Raw genomic sequence first — 16,490 nt, 5'->3', positions numbered from 1 at the left:
AGCCTTCAACCTGGGGCTTCTCTCACCCAAGCTTCTCACACAAGTCCTATCTCACACCGAGGCCTACCTCACACCGAGGCCTTTCTCCCACTGAGGCCTTCTCACACTGAGGCAAATTAACACTGAGGCCTTTCTCCAACTGATTCTAATAAATGACTTTAATGTTCTGTGTTTCTCTATACTGTTGCCTTCAAGGGTGGTGGCGTTGGCGCTCGCTTGCTGCAAATCTTGACCACGGACACCGAAGGCTTTCCTCGCAGAGCCGTGATTGGTGTCTTCATTGACTGGCTACAGGAGGGCCACCCAGACATCTTATCCGCCCCTGAGCCGTTCGTTTCCGACGTGATGCAAGCCGTGAGCAGGGACTTGGACTGGGAAGTCAAGGTTTCCGGCCTGGAGCTGGCGGAGGCTTTCGCTGCCCAAACATTTGCGCGGTTTGGGCTTGCCAAGTGTCCGTACACCACCGATTGCTTGCCGTCCGGCAGCGTGCCTTCCCACCGTCCCGAACTGATGCAGATCTTCTCTCGAGTGAAGCTGTTTGAGTTCCTGTTCAGAGCCCTTCAGGACTGTGACCGGCCGGTTGCACTGAAAGCCTGCCGAGTCCTCCTTGCCGTGAAACCAAAGATTTGTAAAGACAGCTGCACGGAACCGGAGAAGAGCTTAGAACAGAATGGGGGAGCTCGGCATGAGGAATTGCCCAGGGATGCATCTCCTTCTGCATTGATCCATACCATTGGAGAGTCTTGTGAGCAATTTCTACGGGATCCTGAGTCCCTACCCACAGTTTTAAAGTCAATGGACCTGGAGGCATTGGAAAGATCTCTGGATCTCAGTAGCGATCACTTGGAGCAGAGCCCCCAGTCCCTCTTGCAGGATATCCTCTCAACCTCGGGGCACGTAGAAGAGAACGAAGCAGACTGCTACTGATGTCCAAGCCGTGGCTCGGAGATCTCCGGCTTGAAGGACTGGCTGCTTTTCGGCTGCGTTCAAACAGCCTTCAAACAGCCACAAAGGGCTATTTTGTAAAGATGGGCGCTCCCAGTGAAGGTTTTCCTAGCAGAGTCGTCTCCATGTGTCGGAATCGCGTTGTGAATCTCCTCTGAGAGGAGCTGAGTAACATTCATAAGGACATTCAGAGACAGACAGGACGCTCCCTCTGAAAATTGCAAATCTATATCAATAAAAATATAATGTTCGTTTGTGGGATGAACAGAACTCAAAGACCAGTGGGCGAATTGACACCAAATTTGGACACAATACACCTAACTACCCAATGTATGTCCTTCACTCAAAAAAATGATTTTGTCATTTGGGAGTTGTAGTTGCTGGGATTTATAGTTCACCTACAATCACAGAGCATTCTGAACCGCACCAACAATAGAATTAGGCCAAACCTCCCACACAGAACCCCCATGTGGGCTACAGCAATGCGTGGCAGGGGATGGCTAGTAATCTATATAAATAACAATGTAATGTTCGTTTGTGGGATTAACAGAACTCAAAAACCAGTGGATGAATTGACACCAAATTTGGACACAACACACCTAACAACCCAATGAATGTCCTTCACTCATAAAAACACTGAAAAACACAGCGGAAGGGACTTAAAAACCCCAAAAAGCTAAATGATGAAAAGCTAAATGAGAATACAGAAAAAAAGGGAATAAAGAGGGGGGGGGGAGAAAAAAGAGGGAGAGAAAGAAAGAAAGAAAGAGGGAAAGAAAGAAGGAAAGGGAGAAGGAAGCATGGAAGCAAAGGGAGAAGGAAGGAAAGAGAGAAGGAAGAAAGGAGAGAAAGAGGGAAGGAAAGTTAGAGAAGGAAGGAAAGAAAAAGGGAAAGAAGGAAGGAAAGAGGGAGCAAAGGAAGGGGGGAAGATGTAGAGAAAGAGGGAGCAAAGGAAAGGGAACGAGAGAAGGAAGAAAAGAGAGACAGCAGAAGAGAAAGAAAAAGGAAAGGAAGGAAAGAGAAGGAAGGAAGAAGAGAAGGAAAGATGGGAAGGAAGGAAGGAAGGAAGGAAGGAAGGAAGGAAGGAAGGAAGGAAGGAAGGAAAGAGAATGAAGGAAGGAGGGAAAGAGAGACAGCAGAAGAGAAAGAAAAAGGAAAGGAAGGAAAGAGAAGGAAGGAAGAAGAGAAGGAAAGATGGGAAGGAAGGAAGGAAAGAGAGAATGAAGGAAGGAGGGAAAGGAGAGAAAGAGGGAAGGTTGGCTACAGCAACGCGTGGCAGGTACAGCTAGTCTATATAAATAAAAATATAATGTTAGTTTGTGGGATTAACGTAACTCAAAAACCACTGGGTGAATTGACACCAAATTTGTACACAATACACCTCTCAGGCCAACGAGTGACCACCACCCATAAAAATACTGTAAAACACAGTAAAAGGGGCTTAAAAAGACAACAAAATTAAAAATACATAAGAAGAAGAAGAAATCCAGCACTCCAAAGCTAGGCTACTGTTCCTGAGCATGCGCAGAGGGTCATAGAAATATAATAATAATAATAATATAGAATACTATAATAATAAATATATAATAATATAAATAATAATAATATAGAATCTATATAAATAAAAATGTAATGTTCGTTTGTGGGATGAACATAACTTAAAAACCACTGGGCGAATTGACACCAAATTTGGACACAACACACCTGTCAGGCCAATGAGTGACCACCACTCATAAAAATACTGGAAAACACAACAGAAGAGACGTTAAAAGCCCAAAAAACAAAAAATGCATTACAACGCATGCACAAAACTATATATATATATATATATATATATATATATACACACACACACACACACACACACACACACACATACACACATATATACACACACACATATACATACATACACAAACACATATACACACGCAAAACACATATACACAGATTGGGCCACAGCAACACATGGCATGGGACAACTAGTCTATATAAATAAAAATGTAAAGTTAGTTTGTGGGATTAACATAACTCAAAAACCACTGGACTAATTGACACCAAATTTGGACACAGTGAGTGACCGTCACTAAAAAAAATTGATTTTGTCATTTGGGAGTTGTAGTTGCTGAAACAACAATTGCCTACAATCAAAGAGCATTCTGAACCTCACCAATGATGGAATTGACTCAAACTTGACACACCTGGACTCCCATGACCAACAGAAAACATTAGAAGGGTTTGGTGGGCAATGACCTTGAGTTTGGGAGTTGTAGTTCACCTACATCCAGATAGCACTGTGGACTCAAACTATGAAGGATCTAGACAAGACTTGGTATGAATACTCAATATGCCCAAATATGAACACAGATGGAGTTTGGGGGAAATAGACCTTGACATTTGGGAGTAGTTGTTACTGGGATGTATAGTTCACCTACAATCAAAGAGCATTCTGAACCCCACCAACGATAGAATTGGGCCAAACTTCTCACAGAGAACCCCCATGACCAAAAGAAAATACTGTGTTTTCTGGTGGTCTTTGGCGACCCTTCTGACACCCCCACGTGACCCCCACCCCAGGGGTTCTGACACCCAGGTTGAGAAATGCTGCCTGAAGGCCATCTAGCCCAACTCCCTTCACCAGGACAAGAAAACATAATCAATGCTCACCAGTCCCTTCCAGTATTGTCTGTTGGTCATGGGGGTGCTGTGTGCCAAGATTGGTTCAATTCCATTCTTGGTAGAGTTCAAACTGCTCTTTGATTGTAGGTGAACTATAAATCCCAGCAACTACAACTCCCAAATGACAAAATCAAAACCAGTATTCGACTTTGGGCATCTTGATTATTTATGCCAGATTTGGCCCAATGAATGAAAATACATCCTGCATATCAGATATTTACATTATGATTCATAACAGTTATGAAGTAGCAACAAAAGTAATGTTATGGTTGGGGGTCACCACAACATGTATTAAGGGGTCACGGCATGAGGAAGATTGAGACCCATTGCTCTAGGGTGATGGATGAGAGCATCAGTGGCTTTGCTTCCCTGTTTTAAGGCAGCCGAATGTCTTTGGATGGCAACCCCTTCGCCCTTGTAAATCCATCTTCAGTGACAGCAGAACAGGCTTTTAAGCTCGACTGCATTTTTTGGAAAGGCTCCATTTCCCTTGTTTTTCTACTGCAGTTTTTGCAAATGCTCTGTTTTCGTGATTTATTTTGCAAAGCCCCAGACACAGTTGCTAAGTGACTGGTGTTTGGAAAGACCTGCTTGGTTTGCATAAGAGCTTGCAAGTTCTGAGACTGATAAAAGCTCCTTCCATACGGAGGAATGTAGAGTGCTACAAAGGACAGCTCTGGGTGCAGAACAAGGGAGAGGCATGCTTTGGATGCTTTGAATGGCAAGGGATGAGGGATCCTGCATCCCAGGTCCCTTTCCCTTGATACAGAGCAGTGGTTCTCAGCCTTCCTAATGCTGCAACTCCTTGATACAGTTCCTCATGTGGTGGTGACCCCCAACCGTAACTACCTTCCATTGCTACCTGTAATTTTGCTACTGTTATGAATCATGTAAATATCCAATATGCAGGATGTATTTTCATTCACTGGACCAAATTTGGCACAAATTTCCAGTCCCCTCACTACCTCTGAGGATGCTTACCATAGATGCAGGCGAAACGTCAGGAGAGAATGCCTCTAGACCATGGCCATACAGCCCGAAAAATCCTACAACAACCAAAACTCCAATACACCCAAATTTGAATGCTGATGGGGTTTGGGTATGTGTGTGTGTGTGTGTGGGGGGGGGGGGGGTGTTGATTTTGTCATTTGGGAATTGTAGTTGCTGGGATTTATAGTTCACCCACAATCAAAGATCATTCTGAACTCATCCAATGAGGAATTGAACCAAACTTGGCCCACAGAAGTCCTATGACCAACAGAAAATACTGGAAGGGTTTGGTGGGCATTGACCTTGAGGTGTGGAGTTGTAGTTCACCTACATCCAGAGAGCACTGTGGACTCAAATATTGATGGAACTGGACCAAAATTGGCACAAATACTCAGTTGATGGAACTGGACAAAAAATTGGCATGAATACTCAATGTGCCCAAATGTGAAACACTGGTGGAGTTTGGGAAAATAGACCTTGACATTTGGGAGTTGCTGGGATTAATAGTTCACCTACAATCAAAGAGCATTCTGAACCTGACCAATGAGGAATTGAACCAAACTTAGCCCACAGAACTCCCACGACCAACAGAAAATACTGGAAGGGTTTGGTGGGCATTGACCTTTTGGAGTTGTAGTTCACCTCCATCCAGAGAGAATTGTGGACTCAAACAATGATGGATCTGGACCAAAATTGGCACAAATACTCAGTTGATGGAACTGGAGCAAAATTGGCATGAATACTCAATGTGCCCAAATGTGAACACTGGTGGACAATGGGAAAATAGGCCTTGACATTTGGAGTTGTAGTTGCTGGGATTTATAGTTCACCTACAATCAAAGAGCATTCTGAACTCGACCAATGAGGAATTGAACCAAACTTGGCACACAGAACTCCCACAACCAACAGAAAATACTGGAAGGGTTTCGTGGGCATTGACCTTTTGGAGTTGTAGTTCACCTCCATCCAGAGAACACTGTGGACTCAAACATTGATGGAACTGGACCAAAATTGGCACAAATACTCAATTGATGGAACTGGAGCAAAATTGGCATGAATACTCAATATGCCCAAATGTGAAACACTGGTGGAGTTTGGGAAAATAGACTTTGACATTTGGGAGTTGTAGTTGCTGGGATTTATAGTTTGCCTACAATCAAAGAGCCTTCTGAACTCGACCAACGAGGATTTGAACCAAACTTGGCCCACAGAAGTCCCACAACCAACAGAAAATACTGGAAGAGTTTGGTGGACAAACTTCAATTTTGGAGTTGTAGTTCACCTACATCCAGAGAGCACTGTGGACTCACACAATGATGGATCTGGACCAAACTTGGCACAAATACTAAATATGCCCAAATGTGAAACACTGGTGGAGTTTGGGAAAATAGACCTTGACATTTGGGAGTTGCTGGGATTAATAGTTTACCAACAATCAAAGAGCATTCTGAACTCCACCAATGATGGAATTGAACCTAACTTGGCCCACAGAACTCCCATGACCAATAGAAAATACTGGAAAGGTTTGGTGGGCATTGACCTTGAGCTTTGGAGTTGTAGTTCTCCTACATGCAGAGAGCACTGTGGACTCAAACAGTGATGGATCTGGACCAAACTTGGCACAAATACTCCATATGCCCAAGTGTCTGATATGCAGGATGTATTTTCATTTACAGGACCACATTTGGCACAAATACCCGATACGCCTAAAATTGAACACTAGTGGAGTTTGGGAAAATAGACCTTGACATTTGGGAGTTGTCTTTGCTGGGATTTATAGTTCGCCTACAATCAAAGAGCATTCTGAGCTCAACCAATGGGGAATTGAACCAAACTTGGCCCACAGAACTCCCATGACCAGCAGAAAATAGCAGAAGGGTTCGGTGGGCATTGACATTGAATTTTGGAGTTGTAGTTCACCTACATCCAGAGACTGAAACAATTATGGATCTGGACCAAACTTGGCACAAATACTCAATGTGTCCAAATGTGAACACTGGTGGAGTTTGGGGAAAATAGACCTTAACATTTGGGAGTTGTAGTTGCTGGGATTTATAGTTCACCTACAATCAAAGAGCATTCTGAACTCCACCAATGATGGAATTGAACCAAACTTGGCACACAGAACTCCCATAACCAACAGAAAACACTAGAAGGGTTTGCTGGGCATTGACCTTGAGTTTTGGAGTTGTAGTTCACCTACATCCAGAGAGCACTGTGGACTCAAACAGTGATGGATCTGGACCAAATTTGGTACATATACCCAATACACCCAAATTTGAATACTGGTGGGGTTGGGAGGGGATTGATTTTGTCATTTGGGAGTTGTAGTTGCTGGGATTTATAGTTCACCTACAATCAAAGAGCATTCTGAACCCCACCGAAGATAGAATTGGGTCAAACTTCCCACACATGACCAACAGAAAATACTGTTATTTGAGAACACAGAAATGCTGGATCACTCTCACAACCACCATGTCAGACTACACAGAGAAGCCATTGACATCCACAAGAAGCATGTGGATAATTTCAACAGAAAGGAGGAAACCATGAAAATGAACAAAATCTGGCTACCAGTATTCATTTTTTATTTATTTTGAAGTTTTCTATACTGGCCTTCTCACCTCAAACGAGGGACTCAGGTCGGTTTACAACATATATGCAAATACAATAATATATAAGTACAACAGAGTGCAACATCATTACAGATTAAAATAGTACAATAAAGTACAATAAAAGTATTTTTAAAAACCCCTAAAATTACAACAGCACAACAACAGAGAGGAAACAAACAAAGACATCACCTCTCAACAAAGGTTTGCTCCAGGCACTGTCAGGCCATTATATGCTAATCAAGGTGGTCAGTTGAAACATTCACACCTAGCTCCAGCAGACAAGAGTCCATTGTCCCACCCTGGTCATTCCACAGATATATAAACCCTTTTTCCTAGTTACAACAGACCTCACGGCCTCTGAGGATGCTTGCCATAGATGCAGGTGAAACGTCAGGAGAGAATGCCTCTAGACCATGGCCATATAGCTCGAAAGAAAAACTACAACAACCCAGAAAATACTGTGTTTTCTGATGGTCTTTGGTGACCGCTCTAACACCCCTTGCGACCCTCCCAGGGGTCCTGACTTCCAAGTTGAGAAATGCTGATATAGAGTGTCACTGTTCTGTGTCCAGGATGGAGAGCTTCATGTAAGCACCACAAAAAGGGAAAGCAGCCGCAGGAGGAGCCCTTTGAGAAATCAGTGATGTCTGAGAGGCAGAGAGAGACAGAGATGCTCACGAAAAAAGTAACCAGAGGAGAGCAAAAGCACAGAAGGGCTCTTCTCTCGACAGAGGATTACATAAGGCTGCAGTCCCACAGACAGGGCTTGTGTAATGATGCTGCCGCCTGGGAGCACAACTGGAGGTGGAGGAACGGAGGGATGTTTTCGTGCCATGCTCTGCCCTCGCCGAGGAATGCAAAGAGATGCAGGGGAATGCAGTCTGCAGCCTTGTTATGGGCTTTCAAATCAGCTCCACCTTCTATCTATCTATTATGATTTTTTTTTCTTTTGGCAAGGTTTACCTAAATTCCAGGACAGCTTACAATGACTTGGTTACTTATTTATTTATTGCATCAGGAGCGAACCAAAGGTACAGTTGTAATGAGTCCCCTTGCAGGGAGAAGGGCAGGGTAAAAATGTATGAAATAAATAATACAAATATTTTAAAAGCAGACAACAAAATACACACAAAGTTTGAAAATTTGGCATTATATTTAATCTCCTTTGACCAGTAGCATAGCCAGTTCTGTCCTCCCAACCCTGCTATACGCCGATGTGGACTATCGACAGACCTCACATGCAACACCTAGAATGATTCCATCAATGTTGTCTCCGAAAAATCGTGCCGATCTCTTGGGAAGGCAAGTGGACAAATGTATTGTCGAAGGCTTTCATGGCTGGAATCACTCAGTTCTTGTGGGTTTTTGGGGGCTATATGGCCATGTTCTAGAGGCATTTCTCCTGATGTTTCGCCTGCATCTATGGCAAGCATCCTCAGAGGTGAGGTCTGCTGGAACTGGGAAAAGTGGACAAATGTCAGCATGCTGGAAGCAGCAAAGACCTCCAGCATTGAAGTGATGGTCCTCCGCCATCAACTCTGCTGGACTAGCCACGTTGTCCAGATGCCCGACCACTGTCTCCCAAAGCAGTTGCTCTACTCCGAACTCAAGAAAGGAAAGTGAAATGTTGGTGGACAGGAAAAGAGATTGAAAGATGGGCTCAAAGCCAACCTTAAAAACTCTGGCATAGACACTGAGAACTGGGAAGCCCTGGCCCTTGAATGCTGCAGCTGGAGGTCAGCTGTGACCAGCAGTGCTGTAGAATTTGAAGAGGCACGAATGGAGGGCGAAAGAGAGAAACATGCCAAGAGGAAGGCGTGTCAAGCCAACCCCGGCCAGAACTGCCTTCCACCTGGAAACCAATGCCTTCACTGTGGGAGAACATGCAGATCAAGAATAGGGCTCCACAGTCAGCTACGGACCCTCCGCCAGTACACTGATCCTGGAACTATCCTACTTGGACAATAAGGGACCGCTTAAGTATTTCTATCTGTCTTATCTATCTGGAGGATTGCTGCGAGTTGCATCCAGGAATAGAAAATTGGGAATATGCAGGGACTGGAATGCTCTCCAAGGAGAAGAAAGCTTGCAGCTTGGAAGCAGTGCATTTGGATCATCCTCCTCTCCTAAAGGGCCTGGTCTTGGGGATGCTGGGAGGTGTAGTCTGGAAGAGAGTGTGGATATGCTATTGTGTGTTTTGTTTGCCAGGGGGAGTCATTTTTGCGCATGTGCTGTAGCGTCTTTTTGCTTTTTTGGCTTTTTAAGTCCCTTCCACTGTGTTTTTCAGTGTTTTTATGAGTGATGGTCACTCGTTGACCTGATCGGTGTATTGTGTCCAAATTTGGTGTCAATTTGTCTGTACCCACCACACATTGCTGTGGCCAACTTTCCCTCCCTCTTTCTCTCCTTCTTTCTTTCTCTCCTTCCTTCCCTCCGTCTTTCCTTCCTTCCCTCTTTTTCTTTTCCTTTCCTCTTTCCCTTCTTCTTTCTTTCTTCTCTACCTGTTTCTTTTCTTGCTTCCGTTGCTCTTTGGTTCCATCCTTCCTTGTCTCTTTCCTTCCCTCTCTCTTTCTTTCTTTCATTCCTTCTCTCTTTCCTTCCATCTTTCACTTTTTTATTTCCTTCTCTCCTTCCTTCCTTCTCTACCTTTCTTTCTTTCTTTCTTTCTCTCATTCCCTCCTTCTTTCCTTCTTTCTCTACTTCCTTCCTTCCTTCCTTCCTTCCCTCCTTCCTTCCTTCCCACCTTCCCTCCTCCTCCCTTTCTGTGTATGTGTTTTGTGTGTACATATATGTGTGTATATATTTCTGTATATATTTGTATATATGTGTACATATGTGACTTTGCACATGCGTTGTAATGTATTTTTTGGGTTTTGGGGGCTTTTAAAGTCTCTTCCACTGTGTTTTTCAATATTTTTATGAGTGATGGCCACTTGTTGGCCTGATATGTGCATTGTGTCCAAATTTGATATCAATTCGTCCACTGGTTTTGGAGTTATGTTAATCCCACAAACTAACATTACATTTTTATTTATATAGACTAGCCGTCCCCAGTCATGCGTTGCTGTGGCCCACTCTGGTGGTCATGGGGGTTCTGTGTGGGAGGTTTGGCCCAATTCTGTCATTGGTCAGGTTCAGAATGCTCTGTGATTGTAGGTGAACTACAAATCCCAGCAACTACAACTCCCAAATGTCAAGATTCTATTTTCCCCAAACTCCACCAGTGTTCACATTTGGGCATACTGAGTATTCGTGTAGAGTTTGATCCAGATCCATCATTGTTTGAGTCCACAGTGATCTCTGGATGTAGGTGAACTACAACTCCAAAACCAAAGGACACTGCCCACCAAACCCTTCCAGTATTTCCTGTTGGTCATGGGAGAACTGTGTGCCAAGTTTGGTTCAATTCCATCCTTGGTGGAGTTCAGAATGCTCTTTGATTGTAGGTGAACTATAAATCCCAGCAACTACGACTCCCAAAGGACGAAATTAATTTTTTGAGTGAAGGACATACATTGGATTATTAGATGTCTTGTGTCCAAATTTGGTGTCAATTCGCCCACTGGTTTTGGAGTTATGTTAATCTCACAAACTACCATTATATTTTTATTTATGTAGACTAACAGTACCCGCCACGTGTTTCTGTAGCCAACCTTCCCTCTTTCTCTCCTTTCCCTCCTTCCTTCATTCCCTCTTTCCTTCCTTCCCATCTTTCCTTCTCTTCTTCCTTCCTTCTCTATCTCTTTCCTTCCTTTCCCCTTTTTCTTTCTCTTCTGCTGTCTCTCTTTTCTTCCTTCTTTTTCCTTCTTTCCTTCCCTCCCTATTTCTCTACATCTTCCCCCCTTCCTTCCGTCTTTCCCTTTTTTTCTTTCCTTCTCTCTTTCCTTCCTTTTCTAACTTTCCTTCCTTCCCCATTTTTTCTTTCCCTCCCTCTTTCTCTCCTTTCTTCCTTCTCTACCTCTATCCTTCCTTCCTTCCTTCCTTCTCCCTTTACTTCTTTCTTTCCCTCTTTCTTTCTTTCTTTTTTCCCTCCCCTTCCCTCTCCCTTTCTTCCCTTTTTTCGGTATTCTCATTTAGCGTTTCGTCATTTAGCTTTTGGGGGCTTTTTAAGTCCCTTCTGCTGTGTTTTTCAGTGTTTTTATGAGTGAAGGACATACATTGGGTTGTTAGGTGTCTTGTGTCCAAATTTGGTGTCAATTCATCCACTGGTTTTTGAGTTCTGTTAATCCCACAAACTAACATTACATTTTTATTTATATAGATTTACTGTTTGGACAGAACTGGAAGGATTTGAGACTGGAGTCGCGTCATCCTACTCGGAGACGGGAATATCAATCTTAGTATTCTTCCTTCTCACAGGCGAAAACGAATAATCCCCACTGGATGAGAACATAAAGATTTCTTTGCCATTCTCAATGGCTGTTCCTGCTTGGGGAAATCTTCCCCGAAATGTATGTCACTTGTGATTCCTATGCAATAAACCATCTCTTCTGTGCAAAATGCATGGTTTTCGTTTTGCAGGATAGAAAAGCTACATGCATTTTTGTGAGATATATACATACTGTAGCGCAAAGGCTCTCTCCGCAGCCTTGCAGTTGCCTTTCTTCTTCTATTGAGATCACCTACTTAACCAGAAAATGAATATTGACAATTATTCTTTCATTCCTTCCATCCCTGAAGACACCAGGAATGAAACCAAGAGCTCTCTGTGTGCAAAGCATGGGGTCTGTTATTGAGCTGTGGATCTCCTTTTGAAGATAAAGGAAGACCCCAGACCTCATGTTTCTGAACAAAATGTAAATTCAATACAGAATCAAGGGAGAAATCTCTCTCTCTCCCTAATTATTCAGGGAATTTGGATAAGAGGGAATGGGCTCAAAGTGGGGAAAACAGGTATTTTCTGACAAGGCTTACATTTTGAGAACATGCTTCTGATCTAGAGCTAAGATTTAGGGGTCTTTGCCAGGAGGCAGAGACCAATTATACTCATCAAAGAGTTCTTTTTCCCTGGCAAGACAGAGAAGCATCCCATATTTTTCCCTGATTTCCCAATGAAAGGTCTCACCAAGTTGAAGAAAAGCCATCAAGGTTTTATTTGCGATTCAGCCAAAAAGGATGCAGAGCTGCAATCATTCGCCAGCAGAGCATGAGGAAAATACACCAATGCAGTCATATTTATAGTAAATTCAAAATTGCAGAGTTCAAACTTCCTGCCCCAGCTTACCTGTTGTTCCCCGCCATGATTGGGCGATGGGCGAACAGCTGGGAGGCGGCCCTCCCGTCCTCGGCGCCTCTGGACCAATCAGGAAGCTCCAGTGGTCTGTAGGATCCAATGGGGAGACCTCTGCCACCTGGCTGCAACAGAAAATCAGGAGAGAGGGAGGCGGGACGATAGAACACAAAGGAATCTGGGAATTAGCTTTGAAAAAAATAGTGCCATGTGGCTCGCGAGATAAAAAGGGAGTCTCCAGCAGGGCTGATATTGGGTTCATGAGTGTTGTAAATCAGCATGTGTAAAAATATCCAGATCCTTCCTGGCTGTGGGACAGGAGAACAATTGATGGCAGCCTGGGGTTAATGCTATCAATGGGAAATAAACAAAAAGCAGAGGGGAAGATTTCCCCTGATCTTACTTGAAGAGTGATAGAAACTTTGCCAAATAATTCTTTACTCTAGTGGGCCATCTCCAATGCTAGAGATAAGAATCTCCTTCTTTTATCCATGCAAGTGTGTCTTTGGCGGGAGGTTTCAGTAATCGCTAATGGCTTTTGTTTCTGAAGGCCAGGGGGTTCCCTTACATATTTCTTTGGAGGGAGAAGGGGCAAAGGGTCAGGAATACAAGGAAACATAAAAATCATATAGAAATTATACACAGGGAAATCATATGCAGGTATCTTCCCATCCAGGACCCCAGAGAGTAATTAATAATACCAATTATAAAAAGGCAGACAATACCAGGACACAGCATGAATTCATAAGTTGTCTTGAAGAAAGTTCATGGGTAGAGAGCGAGTCCTTGAAGAGAGTGGAGTCCAGGAATGTAGCTGAAATCAAAAAGCCACCAAAAGGAGTCTATGGAGTTCCACTGGGCCAAGACACAAAGCCCTGCAGCACTGGGATGGAAGCCGGTCCCATGGTCCTTGGAAAACTACAGCTCTCAAGAGAGGCAGAGACCCTAAGGTCTAGCCATTCCCGAAGCCTCATGGGGTCCTCATTGTTGTTAGGGCCTTGGCAAATTGACCAAGACTTAACCCCTATTGTGCAGTCTGGGACCCTTGTCCTTTGCATAACTATAAGTTACCATCCCTTGTTGGGGGGGGGGGGGGGCATGCTCGACTTCACTTCATCTATATAAATAAAAATGTAGATGTCCAATATATTTTCGAAGGCTTTCATGGCCGGAATCACTGTTTTGCTGTAGGTTTTTTTTTTTGGGGGGGGGGTTGTATTGATATTGAGCTAGAATTTAGAGGCTCCCACCCAGGAGAGGGGAGCCCTCAGATCCAACAACGAGGACCAACTACTTTGGTGAGTGAAAAAGAAGACACGCAATATGCAATTTCCCTGATTTCCCAAATAAATCTCACCAAAGTTGAAGAAAACGGGGGAAGGAAAGAGGTAGAGAAGGAAGGAAGGAGAGAAGGAAAGAAGAAAAGGGAAGGAAGGAAGGAAGGAAGGAAGGAAGGAAGGAAGGAAAGGGGGAGTGAAGGAAGGAGGGAAAGAAGGAGAGAAAGAGGGAGGGAAGGTTGGCCACAGCAACTCATGGCAGGTAGAGCTAGTACTTCATAAATGTATTTGAGAAGGTCTCTGCTAGAGACAATCTTAGCTTGGTTTTACCCTTGGTTCATTCCTAGCCGTCTTGGAGGACAGCAGGCTCTGACCCTTCAAGCAAATGATACGTATAATAAATAGTATTTAGGGATCCTGGAGTGGAAAATGAGACAATGTCTATAGTATTCAGGCTTGCCGGAACTCCCCAGGCCCTGGCACGAGACACAAGCACTGTGTGAATGCCAAGGAAGCCCAATCCGGCCTTGTTGGGCAGCTGAATTATCAAAGGGCAAATGCAAAGCCAGGAACAAGTGATCCAAGACATTGAAAGTGTTAGGCAAGGACACAGCATCTTGCAAATAAAGATTTTTCAAAATCTGTACACCATACGATAATCCTGCTCAAGAGCCAGGTGTTTTGGACTTCAACTCCCACCAGTCCTAACAGCTTCAGGTCCTTTCTTTTCCCTTTTCCCTTTCCTTTTCCACTTAAGTTGCTGAGGAGGAAAAGAAAGGAGCCTGAGGCTGTTAGGAATTGTTACAACACCTGAAAAAATGTAATGCAAAGATACAGAATGGGGGACAATGCCTGGCTCGAGAGCAGTACGTGTGAAGATCTTGGAGTCCTCGTGGACAACAAGTTAAACATGAGCCAACAATGTGATGTGGCGACAAAAAGAGCCAATGGGATTTTGGCCTGCATCAAGAGGAGCATAGTGTCTAGATCTAGAGAAGTCATGCTCCCCATGCTCTATTCCACTTTGGTTAGACCACACCTGGAATATTGTGTCCAATTCTGGGCACCACAATTGAAGAGAGATATTGACAAGCTGGAATGTGTCCAGAGGAGGGCGACTAAAATGCTCAAGGGTCTGGAGAACAAGCCCTATGAGGAGTGGCTTAAGGAGCTGGGCATGTTTAGCCTGAAGAAGAGAAGGCTGAGAGGAGATATGAGAGCCATGTATAAATATGTGAGAGGAAGTCACAGGGAGGAGGGAGCAAGCTTGTTTTCTGCTTCCCTGGAGACTAGGACGCGAAACAATGGCTTCAAACTACAAGAGAGGAGATTCCATCTGAATGTGAGGAAAAACTTCCTGACTGTGAGAGCCATTCAGCAGTGGAACTCTCTGCCCCGGAGTGTGGTGGAGGCTCCTTCTTTGGAAGCTTTTAAGCAGAGGCTGGATGGCCATCTGTCAGGGGTGATTTGAATGCAATATTCCTGCTTCTTGGCAGGGGGTTGGACTGGATGGCCCATGAGGTCTCTTCCAACTCTTTGATTCTATGATTCTATGATTCTATGAAGAAGGTACCATTTCTTTTGTCGTGTCAGGTGCGACTTGAGAAACTGCAAGTCGCTTCTGGTTAGAGAAAATTGGCCGTCTGCAAGGACGTTGCCCAGGGGACATTGCCCTGAAGCTTTGATGTTTTCTCATCCTTGTGGGAGGCTTCTCTCATGTCCCCACACGAGGAGCTGGAGCTCATAGAGGGAGCTCATCCGCGCTCTCCTTGGATTTGAACCTGTGACCTGTTGGTACAATGAAAAAACAACCCAGGAGACCTTGTTGTGTTGCTGTTCCTGGCATTACGAATTAATGAAGAATCACCTTTAATATAGAAATCATTATTTTGGAAACTGAAGTGTTGCTGTTCCTGGCATTATGAATTAATGAATCTACTTTAATATAGAAGTCGTTATTTTGGAAGCTGGAGTTTTTTGACTACCACTGGTATAATAATAATAATAATAATAATAATAATAATAATAATAACTTTATTTATATACCGCTCCATCTCCCCGAGGGGATTCAGAGCAGTTCCCAAATAATATCACAAAACATACTGTGTTGGTACAACTGTACCAGGAGCTCCAACTTCCTTTTCTTTCTTTGAGTATTTGCATGTATTCCAAAGTTCCCTGCATTTTACAATAAGGTGGCTTCCCTTGGTTTGCAGCCGTCTGCCTATCATCGTTGGGTTTTTTAGTTCCGCCCCTTTCCCCAGGGTTCAGGAAGGAAAGGGAGCCATTTTAACTCAGTCTTACAGTTGAAAGTCCAAAGTTCCATGCATTTTGCAATAAGGTGGCTTCCCTTGGTTTGCAGTCATGGGGTTAGCCACCTGCCTATCATCGTTGGGTTTATTTAGTTCCGCCCCTTTCCCCAGGGTTCAGGAAGGAAAGGGAGCCATTTTAGTTCAGTCTTATAGTTGAAAGCTTAGCTACAGGATGTGAATCAGCTCCACCTGTAGAGAAGCTTAGTTTCTTACGAAATTCTGGGGGAAAACAGTTCCAAAGGACTCCAGCTGGAGAATCTACAAAGCCTTGACTGGTAGGTCTACTCAGGACCCTAGAAGCAGTTTGGAGCCGGGAGTAGAGCCCACACCAGCAAAGTTTAGAAAGTAGATCACCCAAGGAGGGGTTAAAAAGGGTTTTCCTCTTAAAGAAAAGAAACAGTTCACGAAGGCAGTTGCCTGTCCCTTGCGGACAAGATTAAGA

At 43.9% G+C, this 16,490-nt stretch overlaps 1 protein-coding gene across 1 annotated transcript in view; it reads left to right on the top strand.

The window, feature by feature from the left end:
* Positions 1–1,196, top strand: part of LOC132782163 (BRCA1-associated ATM activator 1) — a 32,066-nt gene extending 30,870 nt beyond the window's left edge. Inside the window, exon 13 of the mRNA XM_067473644.1 lies at positions 196–1,196. Within this exon, the coding sequence (XP_067329745.1) occupies positions 196–927 (732 nt within the window). The 3' untranslated portion in view covers positions 928–1,196. The remainder of the gene's footprint in view (positions 1–195) is intronic.
* The last annotated feature ends 15,294 nt before the right edge of the window (positions 1,197–16,490 follow it).

Source organism: Anolis sagrei, chromosome X (assembly GCF_037176765.1).
Source record: "Anolis sagrei isolate rAnoSag1 chromosome X, rAnoSag1.mat, whole genome shotgun sequence".
Classification (NCBI taxonomy): Eukaryota; Metazoa; Chordata; class Lepidosauria; order Squamata; family Dactyloidae; genus Anolis; species Anolis sagrei.
Note: the sequence above shows the minus strand (reverse complement) of the source record. Positions and strands in the feature narration are given on the sequence as shown.